Below are 19,825 nucleotides of genomic sequence, written 5' to 3'. Positions count from 1 at the left end.
ACCGGTCAGCCGGAAAGTTCGTGATGCAGCAACAGATGACGTCAGCGCCAATCTTGAGAGGTCGAAAGAGCTCGAAGTGAGAGAACTTAGCAGGGACGACATTGCCATTATGTACGACGGTATGTGCCACAAGCATGGCTGTAAAATGGCATGACACTGGACTTAGTTTGGATTTCGCAGTCCTGTCGAACTTCTTCCTAGCTTGCAGTTGGCACAAGGCTCTGCCAGATGGAGCCGAAACTTGGCAAGCGTTTCATGGCCCTGTCTATGAGCGAAATGTCTGCGAGGAGTCGGCTCGAAAAATCCGAGAGGGACAAACTCATGCTCAGTCACAGTGGCCACTACAAGAAGGATTGTTCTTTTTGGTGTGCAAATTTCATCTGATTTAATGATATCTTTCATAAATAAACATGCAATTTTAACTTTAAAACTCGTTTTTCTCAAAATACAAATTTTGCCATTTTTTCTAACGTGCCCCTCTTTTTTTGGGCTATTCTAGTGCACTTGGATCTGCATGAAATTTTTCCCAAATTTTTTCCAAAGTATGACAAATGCAATTATCTAGTTTAAATTTCAATATTTTATTGTATAATAAAAAATTGTATGTATACCTTTACTAGGGTAGGTGAAATATGGACTGTTTAGATCTATTATTTTTCACACATATTACATATTTTGTATGTGCTTCCTAATTAGTTATTTGCACTCTACACTTTATTTGCAGCATTATGAGCTATGAATGGTAAAAAATTACAGAATTTCAGGGATGAAAAGAGGGGGGGAAAAAGGGTTGTGGTTTTCACTTTGTCATGTTGCAGAGCTAAAGGTATGTAACTTGCAAGAAAACTAAGTATATATTTGAAACCAGCATAAAAAGTTCCATGAACAGCTTAAGTTTCATTGCTCTAGAGTGAATATTAAAAAAAAAGTGTCTTCGAGTAGCATCTCTCCTTAACTCCACAACAATGAGCTGCTTTCGTTTCTGCAAAGCGATGTACGCTTAACATGGTCTCGAACAACGATCGAGGCGGCAGCAATCGGCACCTCAGGGGTCTCAGGTCTGAGGTCGACGTGTCTCAGGTCTGAGGCCTAGTGCCAGCTATTAAAAGCGCGCATTAGGCTTAAAGCGGCATTACCCCACACACGTAGGCTTTTTTTCGGCGATAAGTCATACTAGCACGCTTTTCAGTAGGCGCCACATCGCCTTCGTTCTCTGCCAATGGTTACTAAAAAAGGCACGGCTGCAATCGCGCGGACGTCGGAATAGTTTATCGGCCAATCCTGTGCTTTTGCAGCACCGCAAGTGTACAAGATGGCGACCATCACATAATTTTTGCTTACGATGCGTGCTGTAAACATTAATTTCGGTTAAAAAACTAGGCTGTGCCGCAGCAATGGAGCAAATTCGACAAAAAAAAAAAAAAACACCCTTTTGGAGCATAGTGGGGCAATTGGCGCAGGTTTCTCACCACTGTCCTTTACATGGGTATTGTTGAATTGCCTCGCCATCATATCTACTAGAATACCACAGAGTTATTTTCAGGCCTCATTCCTCCGAATATTATGCCCGCAAGCAGTTCTTTTTTGTTCCTTGCCTTTCTAAGTGCCATGGACATTGTGCAGACAGACCCCATCCCCAATGGCAAGCTGCACAAGATGATCCATCTACTGAGCACCCCCACTAACTTTCTTTTTTGTGAAAAAAATGATTTTTATATAACTTTTGAAATTTACATAATTTGTAGCTTCATTGTAAATCCCGAATGATTTTTTACCTCATTATTTTTTAAGTTTTCCTTCTTTTAAAGCTTTATTGTATGATCACTGCACACACTTTTCATTATAAAAACATTTTTTCCTTAATGTGTGTATGAAATATATAGTTAAACCTGAATATAATGAAATTAATAAAATCCCAGAAAAACTCATTATAAGAGACATTCGTTATATTTAGGTTCGGTAGAAAAATTTAAAAATAAACGTGCAAATTAAACAAAAGGAGGACTGAAGGCAGAGCTAACCCAAAACACTTACTTTTCAGTGAAAAAACTCTGTTATTATTGCTATAGCAATTGAATGGACACTCTCTGCGGGTTTCTGTCGTTGCTGCCATGCTCCTTAGCAAGTTCAAATTCATAACCTGCCCCCGCGCATTGTAACTTTCACAAGCGGGCAGAAGCACATGAGTGCTGCTGAAGCTGAGAACAAATGAGTCAGACCATCCCTATCGATTGAAAAGTGCATAAGATAGCATCTCCCGCGTTAAAACTGCCGTTCAAATGCTCAAAGTAAACCACCCGTCTTGAACACATGAAACAACGCGGGGAGGGGGGGGGGGGGGGGGAATCGCTGGAGTAGCAATAATGAACGTGGATTTTAAAGGTGGTTGCGATCGCTCGCGCGCTTGCTATCTCAGCGAGCATCAGCGCAGTTTCAACGCGAAGGGGTGGTCTGAAAAGAGCACTCCACCCAGGAGCGGCCGTATTTGCTCACACCAGCATTTTGTAGGAGTTCCGCGATATCAGATCCAAAAGAGTTTGCTGCCAGCCTTACTTCTTATAACATTACAATTTTCTCATATCGCGTTCATTGCATTGCGTTCATCGCGCCGTCATGTTGCCAGAACTAATCGACCAATCACAAAAGTCTACCAGCCTGCGAGCTCGCGGCGCGGCGTAGGACAGAAGCGCGTGACAAGTCGACCTCCGAAGATCCGTCGTCACCGTGGTCTCGGTGAGTTTCCATCAGCGCCTTATCTGACAACCCTTCGGTGGTGACGACACGGTTGTTGAAGTTAAGAAAAATCCCAGTTTTGCCGCAAGGGCGAAGCAATGAACAGCAACAGCTTGGAATGTAACGCTGAGAACGCCAAGCAGATCGAAGGGGGCAGCACGCTGCTGACGTGCACCATGTGCGTGCAGTGAAACTATGCACGCACGCACGGCGTCGAAAATGAAGAGTGAACGACACGGACACAGACATGGATACCGCGGAAGACTATTCAATAAAGCGCCCTGCATATACAGCGCGGCCCCACATATGTGACGCTTACTAAAAGCGTGGCACTGCCAATGCACAAAAATAGTTTTATTATTATTTTTATTTTGCTTTGGAGTGGGGGGGGGGGGGGGGGCACACTCGCGCATGCACCCGAGGAGATGAGAGTGGCGGCAACGTCGATTAATGCTGGCTTGTGGTGTGCAGGTATAGTGCCTAGAATAATAAGTATATTATAGGCACTATAGTGCAGACTCGCCTGCCCGCGTTGCGCTCAACTGCGCGCAATAACCAGCGCTCGCTCTCACCTGGTACGCCGTGTGCACCATTCGTCGGCGGTGGGGCAGCGGCGAAAGGTGCATGCTTGTTTTTCTTTATTCTTTATTCAAAGGTTACCCCGCATTGCCCAAAGGCGTTACAGCAGGGGGGTTGCAGAAACGACAAACAATTCTTCATTCTTACAGCACACTTGCATGGCAGACAATTCATTCCACTCTTTAACAGTTCTAACAAAAAATGAATTCGCGGACAGGGGGTTACAGAAACGACATAAACAATTCTTCGTTCTTACAGCACACTTGCATGGCAGACAATTCATTCCACTCAACAGTTCTAACAAAAAATGAATTCGCGAACAGGTTTGTACGGGTGCGTAATTCTCTTATTTTAAAAACATGGTCAGTTCTAGATGAACGGTAATGAGGTTCCTTAAAGTATCTTTCTTTATTAATTCCTGTTTTATCATTATATATCTGCAAAAAAAATTTCAGTCGCAGCTTTTGCCAACGCGAGGAAAGCAGTTCCCACCCAAGCTCATTTTTCATCTGAGTGCAGCTCTCCCATCTCTTGTACCGTCCCAAGACGAACCGAAATGCCAAAATGCAAAGCAAAATTCCTAGATTGTCCGTGGGGAAAATTTGTTATATCAAGGTTGTCTACCACTGTTACTTTGTTACATAGAGGTCGCAAATACGTGTGCTTCTATGGAGCAATGGCAGGGAATAGAAAAATTGTTATATCAAGGAATCCTTTATATGGAGGTTTCGTTATAAACAGGTTTAACTTATATGCAAAGTTTACGTTATAAGAATTTAAAAGCTTGGTACCAAAGAATATAAATAAGACATTAGTGTTTAGCCACAAAGAATGTTTTTTATACTGTTGTGATTAGCCCCCATGTCTTGGCGCCGCTTGGACGTGTGAAAAGATTCCGACTTTTGCAGCTTTTTCTGGGGTGTCCAGAAGTGGCGACAACACAGCAGTAGTATACTGCAAATTCTTTAGGGCCGTCGGCTTGCCTTGCCAAAAGCCCTTTGGATACGCACGACCGACGGATTACCTAGAAGGGGCCGTTTGCTGTCTGGGCTGCCTAGAAAGAGTGGTCGCCTCTGTGTTGCTTGGGTGGTTGAAATGCACCTGACAATGAGCTGAACATTGGAGAACAATCTTCGGGGACGTTTCTCGCGTTCCAAGAGGCCTTTCTAGTCTTCATTTCTCGAGCACCACAGCCTGCCCGACAGCGATGCCACCTCGAGGAGTCATCTCTGCGCGTGAGACTCCCCGTTATTGCACTTTTAGTTGTGTAGTGTATTGTGTGCGTTTCTCTCTCGCCATGCGACCAACTGAGCCTCATTCTCTCTTTCTTGGGTTGGGAAGGAGGCGGTACTGAAGGGAACAGCACAAAAAACGGGATGGAGAAAGATTGAACAGACGACAAAAGCGCTGTTCAATCTTTCTCCGTTCCGTTTTTCGTGCTGTTCTCCTCAGTATCATGTACCAACTGGCCCTTCAAGAAACCCTTCTGTAAGGAGGCGGTGTTTCACTTTCGCTCTTCGGGGGCAGAAATGAAGATGACGATCTCATTGGACTATCCTGGCCTCAATTGTTTTCCCCGCAGGGAATCTTCGGGAGACCAGGAGATAAATATGCGAGCGTAAGACGCTCGAAAAAGCTTTTTTTTTTTTTCCATATTGTCACGTGCGTCCCGCGAGAAAGATGAAAGCGACAGTGCATACCCGTATTTGCACGCTTTTATGCAGAACATAACAACGAGAGAGACGAGGAACTCTCTGGCGCAGGGTAACTAAAAAGACCGACCCGCCACTGCTTTCTCAGCGTCTTCAAATACGACCTCCGTCTTCGCGTCGCAACAATATAGTATCATGCTACCTAAATAATGTAAATATAAACGTTCCAGTTCTCAGCTCCGGCTCCTCGGTTCGTCTTCTTCCCCCTCACCCTTGGATGGCTCCAGGTCCCGACAAATTCCCCCAGTAGGAACAATAACTAGTAAAAACGGCCCATTTTTCCGGGTAACAAAAAAGTTAAGCCAATATAACAATAATAAAAAATAAAAGGTTGAGCAGCTAATTCTACCCATAGAGGCAAGCAGCATAGGCTAGTACTACAAAAGGAACCGTGGTCTTCTTGGTTGCATTCTGCGCAACTGCTATAGTTGCAGTACTTTTTTGTGGAACATGGAATAATAAACAAAGAAGTATAAAAAAGTACTTGAACACGCTTTTTTTTTTCGTTGCTATTGCCCAACAAAAAGACACAAAATGCAAGAAACTGTTCAACTTTAACATGCTGGCAGAGGCTCAGAGCATGGCTCCTCAGTGCCGATGTTTATACCTTACCTCTAACTGATGTGGTTCATCTACAATCTGCTGCACTTTCCTCCAGATTATGGTGGCAATTGTCATATCCTTGTCAAGCTCAAATAATGCTTTATGATCTTGTTTGACCTTTGCACAGCTGAAAAAAAAAAATTGTTTTATTAGTACCTAAAATGTCTTGTTCATTGCAAAACATTGAAGCTTGATTGTTGCGAAATCGGGTCGCTAGTTTCATGCATGTCACCCCAAACATACCTATCAGTTATTGCTTTTACAGTTACTGCTGAACTTCTGCTGTGCATTTCAGGTACTGCAAACAATTTCTTTATGCTAGTTATAAAGGAATGTAATTATCTATAAAAGTATTATAAAAAACATTTTTCATAAGCCCTTTACATAGGCTCACAGATTTCTCAAATTCAAGCTTGCAAAATGACCGGTAGGTTATGCCTAATTGCGAGTACTACTGTTGTTACTGTGCGATTGCTTTCCAAACGCTGCTGAGCTGCAAGGGCTAAGAAAAAACTTATACTAGAGAAATTTATACTGAATTGCCAGGGGAAAGTTTCAATGCAGACTCTCTGGCTGGATAATTTGATACAATCTCATAGTGTTATCGAAAACACAATGCCAGTGAAGACAGGAGCGAATAGATGTGCCTTTTCAACTGAACTTTACCAAAGAAATCAGCACCTGCACATGCAAAAGAACAAAACTAATACACACCTTGCAAATTAAAATTTTGCAGCGGAAAAAAAAAGCAGGCAAAGCCAGCTCCTTTGCACTTAAATGCACATATTATATGGTGAGAAATGGTGAAAATAAAAAGAATACACATATACTATTGACAGACCCAAACACAATATGGGAGTTTAGTGTAAGTGCAGTTCTACACCAGAAAGAAAAGAGAGAAGAAAGATCAAAGTAAAATATTACAGCGAGGAAAAAAAAAGCGGGAGGAGAGCGGGGGAGCAGGCAAAGCCAACTGTTTTGCACCCAAATGACCATATTGTAAGTGATAAATGGTGAAAATGAAAAGAATGTACATATACTATTCACAGACCCACACACCATGTTGGTAGGTTAGTGTAATTGCAGTTTTACACCAGATAGAAAAAAGAGAGATGGAACAAAGATTACAAAAAATGCAGTTGGCATAGCACTACAGTAGACTCTCAGTACACGAAAATCTGTTAAACGGTGTTACTGCTACTATTGCCTCTGCAATGCTTGGTTTCCGGCTTGTATTCTGCACCCATGTTCACCTCTCAGTAAACGGAACTCCTGTTAAATGGAACATATTTTCCCGGTCCCTTCAGGTTCCATTTCCTAAGAGTCTCCTGTATTGCTAAACATTGATGTCACATTGCAATCAATAGGTAAGTGATTTTTAGCAGAGTTTACAGTTACAAAGCAGAGTTTACATTACAACCACTGTTTTTGGTGAAGATGCAATAGCGTGTGAACACAAAACGGGTGCCGGTTCATGCTAGAATATGTTTGCCTCGAGATGTCTGCATTCACATTAATGTTTTCGAAAATTGCTGCTAGGGCAAGTTGATTCATGATTGAGATAGATTTACCAGTGCAAAAAGACGAAAAACATAACAAGGAATACACAGACACAGCGCTGTGTGTGTATTCCTTCTTATATGTTTCGTCTTTTTGCACTGGTAAATCTATCTTAATGTTTTCTCTCTGTGTGTGCATCTATGTGCGTGTGCTTTGCCCATGCTTCTGCTCCTTGGTTGGGGCTTTTTATTGTGTTCATGTGTGACAGCCAGCCTGTTCCATGCGGGGCATCGCCACAAAATTTGTGTGCTACTCAGCAACACAAATGCCAGAAAAGAAATGACAATGAAATATCAAGAGTTCCTATATCTGCGACCTACAGCATTGATAGCTTTGCGAAATCAAGTTACCGTGTTTTTTTTTTTTTTTTAACCAACTGGGCTGCAAATTTAAACTCACCTGTGGAGCACCAGCTGAGGTGAGGTGGTCCCATAAAGCTCAATTTGTAAACAAAAAATTACAGTCGAAACCGGCAATAACGAGATCACCAGGTAAACCGAAAAATTTCGTTTTCGCGAGAATTTCGTTGCCGCGAGTATGAGACATAAAAACAGTGATACGGCCAGCAGAACGAAAATTTATTGCCAGAAGTCGGTCAACTTACTTTTCCGACCCTTGCCATGCAACAACTTCAAAGCTCTCCTTTCGTACTGGAAAAAGTGGTCCAATGCTACGTCGTCGTCATGTGCGCCGAAGAAGGAACGAAGGGTGTCAAGCGCATCCAAAACAACCCGCGGGTTGTTTTGGATGCGCTAGCGCGTCATTCCTGCCCGCAGTCTCACTGTCAGCGGAGTTAGGGCTAAAGCCAACTCAGATGACGCGCCGGGCTCGTAGACCGCGTGCTCGCTCGTAGTAATCTTATCGTCCATCCGGTGCGGCCACTCGTAGTAATCTGACCGTGCCGCCGCTTACAGCTTTGTTGCTTGCAACGAAGCACGTCGCCACGAGTGCGCTAGCACGTCGTTCCTGCCCGCAGTCTCGCTGTCGGCGGAGTGAGGGCTAAAGACGACTCCAATGACCCGCCGCGCTCGTAGTAACCTGATCGCGCATCCGCCTACTGCTCCTAACTAAAGCGTAACTATATCTTAAGTGATCATCGAGCCGTGAACACGTTACAAAGTAGCAATTTTCGAGAGCCGTTTCCTCGCGATGGACAAGCAGCAGACGACAATCTCCCGGAGTGAGCATTGGGCCAATGGGGAGGCGTGTTGAGGCAACATGGCGGCCACAGCCAATCAAAGGCCTCAAAACGACCTTCAAACATGTGCTTTTTGTGCACTTGTTTTTAAAGGGAGGAGCCAGCTGAGGCGGGAGAGTTAAACACGGAGAAATGCTCTTTCCGATGAGCCCAAGAATCGCTGCTTTCTCACGATTTCCAGAAAAAGTTCCGCTACCTAGGTGGGTGAAATAAATTTTCCGAAGCACTTCTGCGCGGTTTTCAGTGTGGATATTTTGGAATCGGATAGAAAAAGGGTTCCAGAAACTGAAAACTTGATTTTAAAAAAAAATCGAATTTTTCGTCATTTTTTCACGATCCCAAAGCCACGTCCCTCCTGAAGTAAACAAAAAAACAAAAATGGCGGTACCCACGCTAGCGCGGCAAAAGCAGACTTTTATAAATTTTGAGTGCGCATAACACGCATACGAGCATATTTTCGACAGTTAACCTCTGGCGGGAGGGTAAAATAAGGCCCGCATTGTGGTAGAAAGTTCGTTAATGCGGGATCGCTGTCCAAAAACACTTCGTTGCCGCGAGATACGTAATAAATGGGCTTCTATGAACGTTCGCCAAGGATTCGGAAATATTTCGTTGTCGCGGGAATTTCATACTCGCGGGGTTTCGTTATTGCGGGTTTCGACTGTACTGGTTTTTCATAATACTGCGGTATGAGTGGAAGTTGTTGCTGTTCAATGGGTGTGAACTTCATTTGGCTGCTGTAGTGATGATGCGTTTCCAAAACCTCATACGTACACCTTATTTGTTTCAATCCGCGACTTAAGGGGGCCGACTGGTCTTTGGCACCGAAAAGTGACAAAAAAATTCACTTTTAAAAATTGGCATATTTGGTTTCTGCAAGTATTTTTCTATCACTATGCAACTTTTTATCCACCAGGTAGTGGTAATTTTTTTGTAGTGTCATTCTGACCATCCAGATTCTTGGTGCTAGCACAATGCAGAACCAGCAAAAAATGGGGAACCTACTTCGAGGCTACTTTATAATTTGCCAGCACCTGTGTCTGAAGCCCTACTACCAAATTATGAGCGCCTTTATGAGCATTGCAAAATATGCACACCGTGATTGGTGTTTTTTGAAGAAACTGGGTGTTATCAGTTTTTTCCATTTCTCTCAGAAAACTAAATTTACGACTGTTCAGTTTTGAGGCCTCAATATCTCTGCAGCTGGGGTAGATACAATAATTATTTTTGCAATAGAAACCTGTACGTGCATAGAATGCAAGTATGGGAGCAGATATTAGAGCACAAGCCTTCTTAATTAAATACTCATCAAATTGAAACATATAAAACTGATTTTGAAAACAAAAAGTTCATTTGACTGTAAAATAATCAAGGCAAAAAAAAAAAACTCTTGCATACCTTTAATGTCTAGTCATTAGTTGGTCTATGTTGCCATATTTACATATCACTTTTATTTAATCACTTTTTTGTCTATGGTGGTTTTAAACAATAGGGCCAGAACTTAAGTTATCTCAGGAACAAAATGAGTTACAGGAAAAATAATTACATATTTGAAATCAGCAGAAAAAACTGCACAATCCTGTCCACTTTGATGAAGATCACTGAAAAAATAAACAAAAAATGTCTAATATGAGTCTGCCCCCTTGAGAATGCACATCCAGGCACGCAGCCAGAGGTTTTTTTTTTTGTGTGTGTGTGTGTGGGGTGGGTCTGAGGAAGGTGTTTGCAAGGTAATCTTCGTGCCATGGGTGGTGGCAAGAAGAACTGCTAGGACTTGCTCCTTAGGAACACTAATTGATTGATATGTGGGGTTTAACGTCCCAAAACCACCATGTGATTATGAGAGACGCCATAGACGCTCCGGAAATTTTGACCACCAGGAGTTCTTTAATGTGCACCCAAATCTGAGCACACGGGCCAACAATTTTCCCCCTCCATCAGAAATGCAGCCGCCGCAGCCGGGATTCAATCACGCGACCTATGGGTCAACAGCCGAGTACCTCAGCCACTAGACCACCACGGCGAGGCTCTTTAAGAACACTAGCAAGAGAGAGTAGGGATAGAGGAAAAGTTGGATTTCAGAGTAAAAAGGGTCTGGGCATGTCAGGTGCCCTACTCAGGTACACGCCTACATCACTAAATGCTTCGCCTTCATAAGAAACTAAAATTTACTGATCATAATTGATAGTAATGTGTAGTCTTGATTTCAGGTGAGTCGTTGCATTACTTGGGAAAGAAAGTGGATCAGTTTCCTGTAATTTTCGATTGGCAGATACATGTGTTCATGTAAAGTAAATAAAAGTACCAACAGAATGTTCAGGCAAAACCTGTCTGGAACTGCATTATCTGGCCTTGCATCGCTTGACACTTGATTGCTGTCCACTGAGCAATGGTAAAATTTGTATCTGGGTATCACTGTTATGTCAAGCTGTGCATACATGCTCATGCAGAGTGCTCAGGTACAGATGCAGCATTGACGGGACACTCTGCGCTTCATTCTTACTGCGCATACATAGGGATTTCATCACTCCCACATCCTATAAGGTGTGGACACTGAGAACTGAAACATTTCATTCATGCCTCATAACCCGGAACAGTTTATCATCATACAACTGTCCAAGAAATGTCTTAGAAAAGTTTTCGTCTGTATAGGCTGTGTGCAGTGAAATACATTGCAGTTGCTTAACACAATAGCCATTCTTGTTCATGGTTGCAGGCCAACGAAGACAAAGTAAACAACACAAGTAAAATAAAAGCTTCCCTAGAGAGTCATGTACAGTGGCTAGCACGTGTTCTTTAAAAAAAATACCAATTTATTTGCTTTGTGAGATACCAATGAATTCAGTTGCCAGATTCATGAATACAAAAGCCAAATATACAGAACATGCAATAAATGATGACTGTTTTGTTTAGTATGAGTGTAAGCAAACTGAGCATCAGGCACATATTATAACACACTTTTATATAAAGAAGATCGAGGAACTCACTGTCTTTGGTTGAGCAAGTCTGTCACAGATTTGTAAATCTCTGGATCAGAGTAGATAATAGCTTGAAATAGGTACTTATTCACCACCTCCCAGGACAAACCATATTTGTTGAGGTCGAGTGTAACCTAAAAAACGAAAAGGAGTCTGCGTGAGACTTTACAAAAAATATTATATAAAATATCCCCCCCCACATCTTTCAGATGAGAACTTTTCTATATTACACGAAATATATCACACTTTCAACCATTTTTTTTCTTTAGCTTATGTCAGCCATTGCTCTTTGACCTCTTAGTTCTCATGTCCATGTTTGTGAACATGCCTTCAGCAAATTACAACAGCAAAGTGCCCATCATTTCAAAAATATGTGAAGCATATGTGAAAGCTATAATTTGTATTTATTAGCAGTGTTTTTACATATTTGAAACTACAAAAATACTTTTTGTTTCTTTTCCACTGGAGAAATCTCATGGAATAAAATTTTGCAAACTGCACTGCTTTTTATTGTCCACATCTTTGTTTGGTAGTGAACAGGTTAATTTGAATGTGCAATACATGTAGTCTATTAAATGGAAAATAACAAATATAAAATGGCAAGCCTAGTCTTACAGCTCACGGTATTATGTGCAGGATAATGATTCTCCCAAAATTCTGAAAACTATGTAGCACAATCTCCTTATACAATGCTGAAAACAAAGTGACTGACCACAGATGACCACCAATAATGTTACCCCCCGAATTACTGTTTTACTGACAATACATATATAATAATAATTGCCGAGGTTATGATTACAGGTCGTAGTGGGGGACACGGAATTCATTTCAACCACTTGGGACTTTTTAATGCGCACCTAAATCTAATAAGTATACACTTAGTCTTTGAGTTTTGCCTCAATCAAACTATGGCTGCTGTGACTCGAAATTAAGCCCAAGCTCTCGAACCCAGCAGTGCAACACCTCAAGTGCTAAGTTACCACAGAGGGTGACAATGCATTTACAGTTAAACCTGGATATAACGACATTGATAAATTCCCGGAAAAATTCCTTACAAAGAGGATTTTGTTACATGCAGGTTCGGTACGAAAATTTAAAATATAAGCGTGCAAATTAAACAAGAGAGGGAATGAAGGCAGAGCGAACCCAGAACACTTATTTTACAGTAAAATAAAAAACTGCATTATTATTTCGATAAAAATTATATGGACGCTTTGGAGGGTTTTTGCCGTTGCAACAAGTCCAAATTGATAACATGCTCCCGCGCACCGTAACATTCACGAGCGGGTAAAAGCGCGCAACCGCTGCTAAAGCAGAGATCAAACGAGTCGGCCCATCCCTATCGCCTGGAAAGGGCATAAGATAACATCTCTCGCGTCTTAGAACTGCCGTTGAATGCTCAAACAGAAAGTAGACCACACATCTAGAACCAGCATGAAATGAAACAACGTGGGGAGGGGGGGGGAAATCACTCAAGTAGCAATAATGAACGTGGATTTTAAAGGTGGTTGCGATCGCTGGCGCGCTTGCTATCTCGGCGAGTATCAGTGCAGTTTCAACGCGAAGGGGTGGTCTGAAAAGAGCACTTCACCCTGGAGCAGCCGTATTTGCTCACACCAGCATTTTGTAGGAGTTCCGCGATATCAGATCCAAAACAGTTTGCTGCCAGCCTTACTTTTTATAACATTACAATTTTCTCATATCGTGTTCATTGCATTGCATTCATCGCGCCGTTATGTTGCCAGAACTATTCGACTAATCGCAAAAGTCTACCAGCCTGCGAGTTCGCGGCGCAAGATGAAAGCACGCGACGAGTCCACCTCCGAAGATCCTTCGTCACTGTGGTCTCGGCGAGTTTCTATCAGCACCTTATCTGACAACCCTTTGGTGGTGACGACACGGTTGTTGAAGTTGAGAAAAATCACAGTTTTGCCGCAAGGGCGAAGCAATGAATAGCAACAGCTTGGAATGTAACGCTGAGAACGCCAAGCAGATCGAAGGGGGCAGCACGCTGCTGACGCATGATGACGTATGAAAACATACACAGGACGAGAGCGTACTAACAACGCTGACCGCTCGACACTTAATGCGCTGTTTAAAGAAAAATGAGGCACAAAACATAAACAAAGGTACAGATATAAGTGCGAACTCACAAATGCCCCAGTTGTTACTTCGCGGTGTTTGAAAAGCGCAATCTTTTCGCAAACGGCGCCTGTCCAGCGAGCAAAGTGATCTTTGTATGCTCGGCAACTAAATGCAATCGTTCTACTCAACGTCAAAGGCGCGCGATTCTTCCCATCGAAGGATAAGCGCGCGCGCACAAGCATCCAACTCCCCTCCCCCCCATTCGCGGAACAAAGTACGTGTGGAAGATAAGCGCGCGTCGGCGCATCGTGACGAGCTGAGCGCTGAGCACGGGCGACTTTTTTTTTTATTTTTTGCATTTTCATTTATAGATACATATAGATATACGGTGAATGACAGCGGCAAAAGCAAAAAACCAGGAGACTGTTCGTATAATTGCTATCGCAAAAAAAAAAAAGCAAAGCTGATCGTCGTCGGGGCCACACCATGGGCGCGCAGTGAAACTACGCACGTGCGCACGGCGTCGAAAACAAACAGTGAACGACACGGACACGGATACGGCGGAAAACTATTCAGCAAACGCCCTCCATAGGCACTCGCCTAGTGCGCCATGCGCGCCGCCGTCGCTTCGTGCTATGGCAGCGGCGGGGAAGCCACGGAAGATGCATGCTCGTACCAAAATGTGGAGCAAAATTCCTAGATTGTCCGTGGGGGCAAATTCGCTTTATCAAGGTTGTCTCCCCCTGCACCTTGTTATACAGAGGTCGCAAATACATGTGCGTCTATAAAGCAACAGTGGGAAATGGCAAAACTCGTGCAATATTGTGCAACAGCAATATCGAGGAATTCGTTATATACAGGTTTGTTATAAGCAGGTTTAACTGTACAGTCAAGTCTGCAGATTTCTTGGACATCTGCTGCTGATTTGTTTGAAAGTGGACACTTTCACAAAACCACAACAAGCCTCGTGAAGTCCAAGTGTGTCTGACATTTCGAACGCTGACACTTTTTGGTGTCTGAATTTTGCAAAGACTCTTCACCCTAAATTCAGTGTCTAAAATGCCTTTTATAGACACCCAAACACTATTGTTGCTCTTATCTCGTATGCTTGAACCAGCACTTTGGTTCATCAGTATATCTGTTTGAAGCATATTTGAAAAGTCAGCTTTGCTGCAATGCCAAAATGCTAAGGGCAAAGCATACAATGAATTTGAAAGGGTCATTGACATGGCACAGTGGGGCGATGCTTTTACATATAAGCACTGGCAGAGTATGGAGTTATGGCAGCAGGAGATGAACGCACTAGTGCCATTTAATCACTGACAACCCATATATGATAAGGTCAGCTAACTGCTTGGTAGTGCATGTGTCTTAGTGCAGTTGTAAGCATACTGCATACTTTTAATAGGAGACAATCGAAGTGTTACGTTCTGCCATTCACTGCTGCTTCTCTGTGCAAGACCACTAAGTGCACCATACAGACATGTTGCTTTCAGGAACGAAAGCAGCTTGCTGGTGCTGCACTTGTGTAAGGTACAGAAAGCTCTCCAGCAATGAAGGCTTAGTAGGCAACGTGTTGTGTGCAGCTATGAACAATCAATCAGCTTCAGGCACGAACAAATGCTGCGTTTCAATAATGAGCATAGATTTTTTTACAGTGGCTCATGGTTAGCATGCGCACAGGCATCAAAATAAGCTAGACGAGTTCTTTGTTGTCTCACCCTAGCACTTGACATTACCGGCGCTCGTTGCGAATTTGCAATTGGAGATTGGCACAACATAGGCAAGATTCAGTAAAACTTTCAGTTTACCTCGAAATAGGCAAGGTTCCCAGCAGGTACTGAGCAAAATCACAAGAAAATGCGTGAGCCCAAAAGTGCCTGACAAGTGTACTGGCAGGCATTGAGAGCTATTTCGAACATGGCCTCAGAAAATTGACCACTAGAGCAAAGTAATAAAGCGTGGATAGATTTTCTCAGACAGCCCGAATTTTCTAATTATTTCGCAGTCCCTAGGGAAGCAATACCAACAAATTGGACATTTAGGCATTTTGAATTGGCACAGTATTGTTCTGAGTCATATAGAGCACTTCAAAATGTTGTTCTTGGCTATATGGAGCATTTAAGAAAAATTTTAGACTTGCGTTATTTTTATTGCTGCAATGTGTTGCTCGGGGCTCTTTAGTGATAACACAGCACATCGTTTATTGCCACACGCAACAGAGAATTAATTATAGGCTTCTCATTGTTGAGCAGTCTCTAACAGTAATATATAGGGTTTACATCCCAAAACCAAGATGTGATATTAAGAGACGTCGTAGAGGAGGGCACCAGAAATTTTTGCCACCCAGCATTCTTTAACGTGTGCTGACATCGCACAGTATATGGGCCTCTACCATTTCGCTTCCATTGAAATGTGACCGCCACCGAGGCTGGGATTGAACCCGCGACCTTGGAATCAGCAGCTGAGGACCCTAGCCACTGATCCACCGAGACGGATTACCGACCAGGAGCCAAACGAAGGGGAACGAGTGAAGATTAGACATATTTGTGTACTACACATTATTCAAATGCTGGCTGAAGCGCCGTGTGTTGCAGCTGCCATATACACTAGCACCAAAGTTTACTCTAGTGTACTTATAGAAAACTCTATGCAATGCTTGACCACGTCAACGCACAGAACTGTGAAGCGTTTCCGCACAGTACGCATCAAGAAGTCTGTTAGAACAGACTTCTTGTCTGTTTCCTGTTTGGTGACAGCAGTGTCGCCAAACACAAAACGTGCACAGGGGCCACGAACTCGTGAGCAGCCGGGGAGAATAAACTTCAGATGAAGGAAAAGCGGCTAAGGAAAAATGACACCTATTACGTCATCACAACATGTATTGACTGCAGCATAGTGACATGAGAAAAATAGGGAGGTCACCGTGAGTCAGAGTTACTGAATAATAATAAGAGTTGCAAAACTCCCCAAAAGCTCCATGTATCGAAATCCAGACACGAAATCCAGACACGTCCATGTATCGAAATCCAGACTAACAAGATTGTCCTGCACTGAGGGCTTTTGTCTCAGAATCCATGAGAAATACGCAACCCTTCAAAGATGTGCTCAATATCAAACATCATTATTAGTGTTCGGCAACACCTTCAGTTCAGTTACACCTGGCCACAATGTTTGATGAAGTGTAAGCTACACGCCTTCCAAGCTTCCGAAAACGTCAGCCGACCACACAATGCTCAGTGGAAATATTTTTAGTGTAAGCTACGGAAATAATATCGTAAAGTAAAGTAAAGTAAGCGGCATCAAGTGCTTCCCAGGCTCTTAATGAGAAATGTGCGCAAATTAAGCCACATTAGTTATGTGAGTGACTATTCTTCACCTGCCAAACTTTGATGTTAATATTAACAACTGTTTTGTGACGGAATAATAAAATAGCTTTATTTACACAGATATATATTTGCACAGCAAGCTATATTACTTCCCTGTTTCAAAGATCACAAAAAAAAAATTGCAAGAGTTTCTTGCCAAAAATCAAAACTAATTTTGGCTCATTTCTCATAGTATTGTGTCTGCCAAACCTCTACACTAGCTGTCAGCAACACCATGAGAATCTCTTATATCAAAGTTCCATTTCACAATAATTAAATATATTGAATGAAAAAAATTGGGTGACCCTTAAGCTTTGCCTTGAAGAGTTGAACACAATAGTGTTATCCTGTCCCTAGTGCAATCTTCAACCACTTAGTGCATACGCTTCATTGTACAATGTTACTCGAGAAGCTTAAATTGAGGATTACTATAACATAATCACTAAAGTTGAAAGTGGCTTGTATCAGCAAAACTTTCACATATGGCTGCATTTTGTGTAATGGGCAGCATGCTTCAAACCATGAGAAATGATACTCTTGAAATCTTTTTGAACTTGCTTAAAGGGGCCCTGCAACACTTTTTCAAGAAGCCATGGGACAGATTCACTAAAGAAGCTTATTGCCTCATGAATTCAGTGCCGCAAAAATGTTTCAAATCCGTCCAGTAAAAGTGGAGTTACAAAGATTTGTCACATGCTGCAATTGCATTATTTTCTCGTACCGATGAAAGCACTGGAAGCTAAGCAGAGAGAGGTGGCACGGAGAAAGACATGTCACGTGCACCTTGCAGTGATGGAAGCGACATTTTGATTTCTGGAGCAGATTCTGGAGCAGAAAAAATGGTGCTTTGGAGCAGGCTCAAGTGTCTTCGGAGCAGAAAAATATGCTACAGCTTAGGGTTCTTATTGGTGTTTTCGGAGCAGATGCATGTTCCTAACGACTCTTGAAGTCTAAAATATGATTAAGCATCTAATAAATATTTATATTTATTATTAAACAACATACCATATGCTAGTAGGCAGCTAGTGTACAAGCAGTATAGTTGGCATAAGTCATGGGCAGGGGGGGGGGGAGAGAGTCTGGACTTTTCTGGTGTTCAGGCTGCGGAGGACACCCCTTGCAAGTGTCCCACTTGAGATTTAGCTTTAGCACGCGATATAATGGAGTTAACAGTTATGTTCAGTACAATCAACTTATTAAATGGCTTTTTATGTTTGTACCTGTGTAATGCCCCTCAGCTGTGTGAACTATGGAAACCAAAAAAAGGTGAAAAAAAGAGACTGAACAGAACAATGCCATTACTCGAGCTCGGACCCCATGCTCGTTTTTTTATTCTACTCTACTGCTGCCTTCTTTCGAGGAAGACAGCTTCCTCGAACATCTAAACTCCATCGACCAAGCGATACAGTTCACGGTGGAACGAGAGCGAGACGGGGCGCTTCCGTTTCTCGATGTTTTAGTCAGACGACAGGGCGAGCGCATGATCTTTTCGGTGTATAGAAAGCCAACTCACACCGGCAGGTATTTGCATTTTTCATCCTGTCATCCAACTGCCCACAAAGCTTCAGTGGTTTCGGCACTCCTCTCACGTGCACGAGTAATCTGCACGTCGGAAGGTGAGAGGAAGAAAGAAGAAAAGAGGATTGTCGCCGAGCTACGAAGGAATGGCTACACAGAAGCGTTCATCCGCCGGGCGTCACGCCGTTTGTCGAGACGACAACCACCGCACCGCGGAAAGACACCTGCAAGCGACACATCGCCCGACCCCCTTTCCGCCCTGGCCACACCACCGCACACGAGAGAAACGAAGACGCCGAACAACCGCGTCGCCATTCCATATGTGCCGGGCATAAGTGAACAGCTCTCGAGAATCCTAGGAAAAGCCGGGGTCACGGTAATCCATAAACCTGTTTCGACGCTCGCGCGCTTGCTACCGCGGCCGAAAGACCGACTTCCGAGGGAGCTACACACGGGCGTTGTCTACAAAGTGTCGTGTTCTGGGTGTCCAGCCTGCTACATAGGTGAGAGCAAGTGTTTCCCGGAAAGAATGCGCCAACACAAGAACGACGTCAGGAAGATGGAAGTGCAACGTAGCGCTCTGGCGGAGCACTGCGAGAAGCACGACCATAAAATTGACTTAGACGGCGTTTCTGTTATTGAAACAGAACGGAACTTGGGAAAGAGGCTCTTGCTCGAGTCTTGGCACATTCAGCATACGCCTGCCAACGTGAACCGCTCGCTGGGAACAATGCCTTCGGTGTACGTTCACGGTCTCCGAAACGTGGTGGAAAGGGAAAGCCGGAGCCGTGGTGAGAGAACACGACGCGACGACACTTCCATGACCAAGACAGTCACCCCCTGAGGAAGGGACCGAGTCGGTCTCGAAACGTCGGGCTCTTTTTGAACTGTGGCTGGAGCAATTTCAATTTTCTAAGCTTACTTTTGGTTTCACTTAGAATCACGGGATTGTTCTCATGGTTGAACTTTATTTTTTAAGTTTTCCAACATCCTTTCAGAGCAGGTTTGGAGCAGTTACTAGCAAATATTGCACTTTGGAGCAGCATTTCTCCTTTGGAGCAGTTTGGAGCAATTGGAGCAGCACTTCCATCACTGACCGTGTGACCTTGAGCACTTCTCACTCTCTTTTTTTCAAACGTGCGATTTTTCAGTGTGATCGTGCGTACACTTGGACATGTCGTGGACTCGCGTGGTGGCCTTAGTCACTACCGGGTGCGGCATGCTCAAATCACGCAATGGCTGATACAATGGCTGTGACGTGTGATATCTTAGCTCGTAGCATAACTTTTTCAGAGAAGAAAATTGAATGTTTAAGTGACCTTGGGAATTCGCGAATTCCAGGCCATGTGCTGTTCTATAATATTTGGTTCGGTGTTCTCAGGAGCCTCGACTACCGATCGGCACAGTTTTCTGACTTGGCTCATAAAGTGTTGAAGGGCCCCTTCAAGGGAATACATGCAGTAACGTGTGTGCTTTTTGTAATGGGTAACT

At 43.3% G+C, this 19,825-nt stretch overlaps 1 protein-coding gene across 4 annotated transcripts in view; it reads right to left on the bottom strand.

The window, feature by feature from the left end:
* The window catches only part of LOC119176213 (uncharacterized), a 126,165-nt gene that overhangs the window by 76,153 nt on the left and 30,187 nt on the right, over positions 1 to 19,825 (bottom strand). For all 4 annotated transcript variants that reach the window (XM_037427389.2, XM_037427387.2, XM_037427388.2 and 1 more), the window contains exons 7-8: positions 11,373 to 11,497; positions 5,637 to 5,754 (exon numbers count right to left, since the gene is read on the bottom strand). In XM_037427389.2, coding sequence (XP_037283286.2) covers positions 5,637 to 5,754; positions 11,373 to 11,497 — 243 coding nt within the window. The remainder of the gene's footprint in view (positions 1 to 5,636; positions 5,755 to 11,372; positions 11,498 to 19,825) is intronic.

This window comes from Rhipicephalus microplus, chromosome X (assembly GCF_043290135.1).
Source record: "Rhipicephalus microplus isolate Deutch F79 chromosome X, USDA_Rmic, whole genome shotgun sequence".
In the NCBI taxonomy this organism is placed as follows: domain Eukaryota; kingdom Metazoa; phylum Arthropoda; class Arachnida; order Ixodida; family Ixodidae; genus Rhipicephalus; species Rhipicephalus microplus.
The sequence above is the reverse complement of the archived record's forward strand: the minus strand, read 5'-3'. Positions and strand labels throughout refer to the sequence as shown.